At 34.5% G+C, this 9465-nt stretch overlaps 4 protein-coding genes across 4 annotated transcripts in view; 3 read left to right on the top strand and 1 right to left on the bottom strand.

Moving 5' to 3' along the window:
- Positions 1–20: 20 nt before the first annotated feature.
- On the top strand, positions 21–3449 carry LOC100633493 (mitochondrial carnitine/acylcarnitine carrier protein-like). Its single transcript, XM_003382383.3, has 9 exons — positions 21–173; positions 219–311; positions 626–753; positions 842–932; positions 987–1107; positions 1152–1224; positions 2853–3009; positions 3074–3148; positions 3262–3449. The coding sequence occupies exons 1-9, from the start codon at positions 48–50 to the stop codon at positions 3322–3324; spliced, it is 927 nt and encodes a 308-aa protein (XP_003382431.1). The 5' UTR covers positions 21–47; the 3' UTR covers positions 3325–3449.
- A 237-nt stretch (positions 3450–3686) lies between these two features.
- LOC109589553 (uncharacterized) lies at positions 3687–5008 on the top strand. Its single transcript, XM_020005636.1, has 2 exons — positions 3687–4328; positions 4377–5008. The coding sequence occupies exons 1-2, from the start codon at positions 4091–4093 to the stop codon at positions 4838–4840; spliced, it is 702 nt and encodes a 233-aa protein (XP_019861195.1). The 5' UTR covers positions 3687–4090; the 3' UTR covers positions 4841–5008.
- Positions 5009–6000: 992 nt separating this feature from the next.
- LOC109589481 (uncharacterized) lies at positions 6001–7054 on the top strand. Its single transcript, XM_020005579.1, has 2 exons — positions 6001–6349; positions 6398–7054. Exons 1-2 carry the CDS (start codon positions 6109–6111, stop codon positions 6862–6864), a joined length of 708 nt encoding a protein of 235 aa, XP_019861138.1. The 5' UTR covers positions 6001–6108; the 3' UTR covers positions 6865–7054.
- A 625-nt stretch (positions 7055–7679) lies between these two features.
- LOC109588272 (scavenger receptor cysteine-rich type 1 protein M130-like) overlaps positions 7680–9465 on the bottom strand; it is a 4867-nt gene continuing 3081 nt past the window's right edge. Inside the window, exons 2-7 of the mRNA XM_020004472.1 lie at positions 9275–9439; positions 9060–9230; positions 8704–8862; positions 8262–8438; positions 8069–8189; positions 7680–8015 (exon numbers count right to left, since the gene is read on the bottom strand). Of these exons, the coding sequence (XP_019860031.1) occupies positions 7769–8015; positions 8069–8189; positions 8262–8438; positions 8704–8862; positions 9060–9230; positions 9275–9439 (1040 nt within the window). The 3' untranslated portion in view covers positions 7680–7768. The remainder of the gene's footprint in view (positions 8016–8068; positions 8190–8261; positions 8439–8703; positions 8863–9059; positions 9231–9274; positions 9440–9465) is intronic.

The raw sequence follows: 9465 nt of genomic DNA, 5'->3' as shown, positions 1-9465 counted from the left end.
TTTCAGCTCCACCCATACTAAGTTACTATTAACAAGTAACAACAAGCATGGCGGCTCAGGAAGGTGGAGAATCTACAGTGAAGAAGCGGCCCTCTGGTATTAAGAACTTCATAGCAGGCGGTGTTGGTGGAGTATGTGTTGTTTTGGTTGGACATCCACTGGACACCATAAAGGCAAGCCTCTCATCATTGAATTCAAATTTAATTATTTCTTGACAGGTCCGACTCCAAACAATGCCACCTCCACAGCCTGGAGAAGCTCCTTTGTTTAAAGGAACCTTTGACTGTGCCTACAAGACCTTTAAATTTGAGGTATGCATACCTATAGTGTGCATATTATTACATTTGATTACGTTGTGGCCAATCTAATTCACTTGTATGATGCAGTTCAGGGCTGTACTGCATCTTTATTGATTGAATTTGTACAGCCTCTAAATGATAATTTCTCTGCTCTGTTGCTTCTATTGAACTGATCGTGTAACATACATAATTTAACACTTATTAAGAGGTGTCAAAAATCGTACACCTTCCAAAGAAATTACCAATGCAATTTAAAGTATACATGTGATTGGTAATTTTAAGTAATTTGGTTCTTTTGTTATTTAATTTTTTTTGTTATATTTTAGGGTGTGAGGGGTCTTTATAGAGGTATGCTGGCTCCACTGGTAGGTGTGACTCCTATGTTTGCCATCAGTTTCTGGGGATATGGGATTGGACAGAAAATTCAACAAAAATCACCCGAAGACCAATTGACGTAAGAGGTACATGCATCATTCAAAAACAATAATAATCATGCATGTACTTAGAATTTAATAATTCATTTTATTTCTTGTCATTTTTAGAATTCTTCAACATTTCAATGCAGGCATGGTTGCCGGCTTATTCACTACCACTATTATGGCACCTGGTGAGAGAATCAAGTGTTTAATGCAAGTAAGAGCTACTACTATAATAATCTAAGCACACACAAACTTATTGTAATTTTAGATCCAACAAGCCTCAAAAGCAGAAGCTAAATATGCTAGTTCATTTGATTGCGGTAGACAGCTGTTCCGTGAAGGTGGAATTAGATCATTATACAGAGGGACAATGGCTACCATACTGAGAGGTTAGTGTCTTTTATTTGTTGTAAGCCCCTTACTGTGTCTATAGATGTGCCTGGCTCAGCTGCTTATTTTGGTGTGTATCAATGGATTCTTAGAAGCTTGACACCAACTGATGGAAGGTTTGATACATTATAGTTATGATACTATAGCATGCATGGTCTTGCCCTCATGGCATGCTAGGCGAGCTGAGCAACATGCTTCATGAGCTGACGATTATAGCACAACATTAGTACATGGTTTTTGGAGCACTTTGAAAATTCATGAAAATTCAATTTTGACTAGTAGATGTTCATGTATCAGATGAATTATAACAATTAAGATCTCTTTTATTTTCATTACCCTGTACTATAATAGTACAGGGACTTTGGCCCGATTTTGGAACTACTTTAAAAGTTCGTAAAAAAATCCAAATTTGATTGGAATGAGCTCAAACTCAAAAATAGCATAAGGACATGTATATGTGTCAGAAAAAATTATAAAAGTTATAAATTTTGTTCTTTTTATTTTTGGCAAAATTTGGCTGATGACCCTGTACTATAGTACAGGGACTTTGGCTCGATTTTGGAGCAACTTTAAAAGTTCGTAAAAAATTCAGATTTGATTGGAATGAGCTCAAACTCAAAACATAGCATAAAAACATGTGGGAAAAAATTATAAAAGTTATAAATTTTTTACTTTTTATTTTTGGCAAAATTTAGCTGATGACCCTGTACTATAGTACAGGGACTTTGGCCCGATTTTGGAGCAACTTTAAAAGTTTGTAAAAAATCTAAATTTAATTGGAATGAGCTCAAACTCAAAACATAGCATAAAAACATGTATATGTGTCAGAAAAAATTATAAAAGTTATAAATTCTGTTCTTTTTATTTTTGGCAAAATTTGGCCGATGACCCTGTACTATAGTACAGGGACTTTGGCCCGATTTTGGAGCAACTTTAAAAGTTTGTAAAAAAATCTAAATTTAATTGGAATGAGCTCAAACTCAAAACATAGCATAAAAACATGTATATGTGTCAGAAAAAATTATAAAAGTTATAAATTCTGTTCTTTTTATTTTTGGCAAAATTTGGCCGATGACCCTGTACTATAGTACAGGGACTTTGGCCCGATTTTGGAGCAACTTTAAAAGTTCGTAAAAAATCCAAATTTGATTGGAATGAGCTCAAACTCAAAACATAGCATAAGAACATGTATATGTGTCAGAAAAAATTATAAAGTTATAAATTCTGTTCTTTTTATTTTTGGCAAAATTTGGCCGATGACCCTGTACTATAGTACAGGGACTTTGGCCCGATTTTGGAGCAACTTTAAAAGTTTGTAAAAAATCTAAATTTAATTGGAATGAGCTCAAACTCAAAATAAGCATAAAAACATGTATATGTGTCAGAAAAATTATAAAGTTATAAATTTTGTACTTTTTATTTTTGGGCAAAATCCCTGTACTATAGTACAGGGATTTTGCCCAAATTTTGGAGCAAATTAAAAAATTCACAAAACATCCAAATTTGATGGGAATCAGCTCAAACTTTATACACAGCATAAGAACATGTACACGTATGTGTATCAGAAAAAATTATAAAAATGGAGAATTTTCTCCTTTTTATTTTTGGCAAAATTTAGCCAAATACCCTAGTACAGGGACTGGCCGGATTTTAAAGCAACTTCAAAAAAATCATTTTTTGATCAGAATTAGCTCAATTTTTTATGCAACATAAGAATACATGTACATTGTATATATTTTTGTAGTACTAGTCTTAGTCCTAGCCGTATATTATTTGCGGGTGGAATGGCTGGAGTTGCTAACTGGATAATCGCTATACCGCCTGATGTACTGAAGTCGAGATATCAGATAGCTCCAACTGGTAAATATCCAAATGGCATTAGAAGTGTTTTTAAAGAAATGGTGAGTCACCATGGCCTGTTTTAAGCATCATTTGATCATTTTTTTGTTTTATTTTATTCAACAGATGCAAAATGAAGGCATAACTAGTCTTTACAAAGGAGTTGGTCCTGCTATGATTAGAGCATTCCCAGCCAATGCAGTAAGTTTATGTGAAATGCTCATTTAAATGTACATCTAATGAAAGGAACTATCAATAGCTGCATGTACATGTGTAATATGCATTATTATTGGTTGTACTTCTACTGTTTGTAGGCTTGTTTTCTTGGATATGAAGTGGCAATTAAAGTACTTGATAGACTAATGCCAAACATGTAGACAAGATAGTAATGACATTTGCTCACTGTTGTTTCATTTTTAATTTAAGTGAATAATAGTATTTATTATTTGTAACTGTTGCTGATGATATAAATGCTTTTGTAAGCAGCCATTTTTTAATTCAATACACTTGTGTATTAGAAAATGAAGAACTCTCTTCAAGTCATTTTTGACGAAATACACTACATGTATTATATACCGTATAGCTGGTTTATTTCGTGTGGAATTAATTTTCGTGCAGGCTCAAATCCACTAAAATTAATTCCACTAAATTTTATTAAAACCAATTAAATATTAACAAAAATTTAGCAAGGCACTAAAATTAATTCTAATGAAAATTTAAGCAGCAAAAATTTGAGGCCACGAAATAAACCAGCTATACGGTATCCTTGTAAGTAAACTGTCTCTTTATCTTAGTCCATCTAACGTAAACAATTTTGGAAATGCCACTATTGTTGTTTTTGTAGACTACTCCTTTTGATAACAAATATATTCTGTATATTTTTAATGTTGATAAAGCATTTAATATTTGCTTAATGTTAATATGTCTACAACAACTTCCATTATAATGAGGAACAATCAAGTATAGTACATTTTATAACAACTGTATAATATGAACTCATGTTTATAGTGGCAGTTCAAGGATGATATTTAGAATAATAGTAATCTAAACTGCAATGAGGAAACAGTTGGACTCATGCGATTATAAAAAGGCACAAGGCTGAGGATCGGCTGTACAGTAAACAATTGGAAGCACAACGACAAAATGAAATATTTCATAGTACTCCTTTTTGCTGTGTCTGCTCTGGCCATGCCAGATCCTGAGATGACTAAGGAAGCATTTCTTGATGATGAGTTGATTGCAGAAGAGACTGCTAATGCTGGTCTTACTGATAGTGACATACAAGTCACAGATACTCCCATTGAGGCTGCTAGTTCATCTCTCACAAGCCTCTATACAGCAATCAACAGTGCAATTGATGCAAAACTTGCTGATCAGCCAGGTTAGTTCCAATTGATGTGTACAATAAATTTAAAAACTTTCCTTACAGTAATTAAAGTCCTGAATCTTGATTTTGTTCGTAAAAAATTGAAGCTTAGCAAAGTCAATGGTGGAACTCTTTCCTCTTCTACTTTTATTGAGCAAATAAACATTGGAAATGGACATTATACCAGAAAAGGGAGCTATTTAGCTTATCAGCCAAAGTATTTAGATGGTCATAAATCTGGTTTAGCTGGAATATTTCTGAATCTCGAGAAGCTTTTTCCATGCATAGCTGGTAGTTCGATTATCCCTGCCTGTGGCAGGTTTACCTCTGAGGAGGATGGATTCCTTCGGGGTAGATCAATTCTCCAAACAGGTGATATGGGGAATCATATAAGGATATTTGGAAACTCAATAGCCACTTATGGAATGGCTATTTCTGGTTGTCGTGTTCTGAATGGCAAAAATGGTTGTCTTCCACCGTGGTTTCACACAAGAATTACCTGCCTCCTTCCTCGTTCCTGCCAATGAACAACTTGACTCTGCAGGTGAATTGATCCCTTGGACTTTACTATTGTAGTTATATTTTGTTAGAACTAGCTCACAGGATTTTTTAGTTTTATTTTCTTCATTTTTATTTAAGTTTTTTTTGTCAAAGAAACAATGAGAAATTTACTAAAAACTTTTTGCATACCAAAAGCTCCAAGTGTTCTTCCATGCTTAAAACTCTTATTAGTGTACTGCAGTATAATGCTATATCTTAGCAATCATACAAATGCTAATTTTTTACTCAAAAGCACACAACCGTAAATGCATAATGCATCAAAAAATAACAAATGATATCAATCAGGAGCCCTGTATCAACATTATGATAGCTCATACCTTCAACTTCCTGAACTGGAAGTTTTGGTAATTTTCCACGAGGCTTTTGAGTAGGAGGAGCATTAGGAGGCATGCTATGATGTACCCTTCTATCTACTCCTCCTGTAACCTTTGACTGTGCCTACAAGACCTCTAAATCTTATTATTAAATTTGATTTACACTTTGTATGATGTAGTTCAGCATCTTTAATAATTGAATTTGTACAGTTATTGTCTTTTCAGTGTTAGATTTGTGAACTTAAATGTTTTAAGAGCCTCTAAATGATAATTTTCTCTGCTGTTGCTTCCTATGAACTGATTGTGTAGTGACTCCTATTGATCCCCTTAATGAACTGTTGCTGATGATATTAAGGCAGCTATTTTTACTTCATTACAATCAAAAGGCTATTTCATGAAAAAATAGGAATGCTTTCATAAGAACATGTATGTTTATTAGAAAAATAGAGAACTCTCTCAAGTCATTTTTGACAAAATAGACTACATGTACTGTATATCCGCGTAATTATAAACTGTTCCTTAATCTTAACTCATCTAACATAGTCAATATTGGAAACTGAACTATGAAACTAGATGATACTACTATTGTTGTTTATGTAGACTACTCCTTTTGCCAAGAAAAATATTTTTGTATATTTTTAATGTTGGTATAGCATTTCCTAGTATGCTTTATGTAAATATGCCTACATAACAACTTGCTTTATGGACAACAACTTCCATATAATGAAAAACAATCTAGATATGTACATTTTATAGCAACTATATTGTGGACTGTATGTTTATAGTGGAAGTTTTAGGATGACAGTAGAATGATAGTATTCTAAACTGCAGTGGAGAACGCTTGATTCAATGCAATTATAAAAAGGCACAAGGCTGAGGATTAGCTGTACAGTAAAACAATTGGTAGCTACAAAGGCAAAATGAAATATTTCATAGTACTCCTTTTTGCTGTGTCTGCTCTGGCCATGCCAGATCCTGAGATGATTAAGGAAGCATTTTTTGATGATGAGTTGATTGCAGAAGAGACTGTTAATGCTGGTCCTACTGATAGTGACATACAAGCCACAGATACTCCCATTGAGGCTGCTAGTTCATCTCTCACAACTTGCCTCAATACAGCAATCAACAGTGCAATTAATGCAAAACTTGCTGATCAGCCAGGTTAGTTCCAATTGATGTGTACAATAAATTTAAAAACTTTCCTTACAGTAATTAAGGTCCTGAATCTTGAATTTGTTAGTGGTATGAAGTTGAAGCTTAGCAAAGTCAATGGTGGAACTCTTTCCTCTTCTACTGTTATTGAGCAAATAAGCATTGGAAATGGATATTATACCAGAAAAGGGAGCTATTTAGCTTATCAACCAAGGTATTCAGATTATCATAGTTCTGGCTTAGCTGGAATATTTCTGAATCTGGAGAAGCTCTTCCCGTGCATAGCTCGTAGTTCAGTTATCCCTGTCTGTGGCAGGTTTACCTATGAGGAGGATGGATTCCTTCAGGGTAAATCGGTTCTCCAGACAAGTGATTTAGGAAATCATATAAAGGTATTTGGAAGCTCAATAGCCACTTATGGAATGGCTATTTCTGGTTGTCGTGTTCTGAATGGCAAAAATGGTTGTCTTCCATTGTGGTTTCAAACAAGGATTACCTGCCTCCTTCCTCGTTCCTGCAAATGAACAACTTGACTCTGCAGGTGAATTGATCCCTTGGACTTAACTTTTGTAGTAGTTATAGTTTTTAGAACTAGCTTACAGGATTTTTTTTTGATTTTATTTTCATTTTTATTTCAATTTTTTGTCAATAGAAGGTAGTTTTGATCAATAAAAACAATGAAAAATTTTGTTAAAAACTTTTTGCATAGTGAAAGGCCTGAATGTTCTTCAATGCTTAAAACTCTATTAGTGTACTAAAGTTGCTCAAAAAGTTGGCGAGAACATTATTGTCAGACAGTTTATACAAGTACAGAAATGTTAACCACACTGTGTGCAACCCACAATAGCCTTTTACAAATAGTTGAGTATAAAAGAAATTGTCACTTCTCCATTTATGGATAGTGCTCTTACAAACTGAGTTGGCTACTGTGTAGCGGGTTTGTTTCGTGAGGGTAAACTTTCGTTTTCCATCCTCAAAATGACTTTCGTGAGGTTAAACATTTGTTCTGAAGACGTTAATAAGCTACCATGCCCATTAAAAACTGGAATTTCGTTTGGTTAATTATTCGTTCTCTCATCTTGAAGAACAAAAAGAACGAAAGTTTAGCCTCACGAAACCTATACGGTAATTTTTGGAAGGGTCCATCATTATGGACCCTGTAAATTATTAAACTATTAATAACTGTCATGATTTATGTACCCAGTAACTGTCATATGTCATAGACTCCACTTTGTTTAGACAGGAGTGCAACAGATCATATTCTGTTCAGTTATAAAATCTGAATACTGGTATGTAAGTTAACAGGGGTCAGGATAGTTAATGTAACAGTACAATAATGCTATATTTTAAGCAATCATACTAATGCTAATTTTTTACTCAAAAGCACACAATCGTAAATGCATCAAAAAATAACAAATGATATGACAATTATGATAGCTCATACAGTTCCTCAACCTCCTGAACTGGAGGCTTTGGTAGTTTTCCTCGAGACTTTTGAGTAGGAGGAGCATTAGAAGGCATGCTTTGATGTACCCTTCTATCTACTCCTCCTACTGTCTTGTTCTCATACTGATGACTTTCTATATTTTTAGTTTTTTGCAGTGTGAGAGGTTCCAAGTCAGCTGACCTCCGAGAACGCTTCTGTCTCACAATAAAACAAACCATGACCACAATCCTATATCATACATTATAAAGAGCATTAGGACATTCACATTCATTTCAACGTACATTGCAGTAACGCAAATAATAGCTACTCCAATCATTGTCCCTCCTACACCGAGTATGGCTCTCTCTCTTGAACTTAGTCCAGGGTCTGCGAAGTAGAGGGTTGGAGTAACGACATGGGTGCCTGTGAGATTTGATGTACTAATGCTCGTAAAAACAGGCAGATCACTTATTAAGCTGCTGTGCATCTCATTACCTTGACAACGGACGCCAGCAACAACAGCACTGGGGAACTTGTTCCTTGCTTGCGTTAAAGAATACAATGTTGATGTGCAATCACCCAGTTCATCTTCAAGTCCATCGCAGCGAAAATTTGAGTACCATATTGGCCTGTTTGGTTTACCGTATTCAGAATTAAGCAAAGGCTCTGCATCTATATAGAAAGAAAAAATAACTTAAACAAGTTATTGTTGACAGTTTTGCTTTCCTTTGATAAACTGTAAACTTGAAACAGATAGCATAACGTGCTATTTAAAAAACATCATTTGTTTGCTTTGTGGGTGTAAAGACAGGGGTAACCTTATTTTAAAGTTATAATAACCCTGAGAGCTGAGTTCTCCATAAAAACTCAATAAAATACCAAAGCTAACTCCAAAGAATGTTACAACACATGATAGAATCATCCTAATGGTCAATACCTTCTGTTTCATATCCAAGTTGATCACACACGACCTTTGCATCATCAGTATCCCATCCATCCTGTTGTATTAATCCCCAAATGCTACTGAAGCATATCTCAACCGTCCCTTCATGAGAGCTGCTGCCTCCACTTAAACGAATGTTCCCATTAGTACAACCTGCAGCATAAACAATAAAAATAACTATTTTTCTATTGTCCTGTTTGTTATTCTCTTGATTGTTAGCATTTTCACATTACATGTTGTTTGTATAACACTATACAAACAGGTTTCTATAACAATTTGTTGAATTTGGCAAGTGGTTCACTTCGATATTGTTTACTTTGTGTACACAAATAAACTTATTTTCTACTCACCGTCCCAACAAGATATACCAACTGTCCTGCTCCTTAAACAAGAGCTGGCACTAAAATAGCCTGCTTTAGAACAATCAGAAAATTTCTTTTCAGATCCATCACAATGTACATTAGTAAACACTATAGGAACATCTCCATCTGAGAATGCAGAGTTTGTTGTTACTGTCCCTCCTACAAACTATAATTATTATTATTTACTTGCTACACTTGCTTACCACTATTGTATCCTAGATCTCTGCACACTATTACTGCATCAATAAAGTCAAAGGAACTATAACAAACTGATCCCCATACTCCGTTAGAGCAAACTTCAAGTCGACCTTCATTTAAAAATGTCCCATTGACAAGATGGATATCGCCTTCATTACAACCAACAGGCTCTATATTGTAATTAAAAACAAACTTT

Source organism: Amphimedon queenslandica, unplaced genomic scaffold (genome assembly GCF_000090795.2).
Source record: "Amphimedon queenslandica unplaced genomic scaffold, v1.1 AMPQUscaffold_13521, whole genome shotgun sequence".
NCBI classification, from domain to species: Eukaryota; Metazoa; Porifera; class Demospongiae; order Haplosclerida; family Niphatidae; genus Amphimedon; species Amphimedon queenslandica.
Note: the sequence above shows the minus strand (reverse complement) of the source record. Positions and strands in the feature narration are given on the sequence as shown.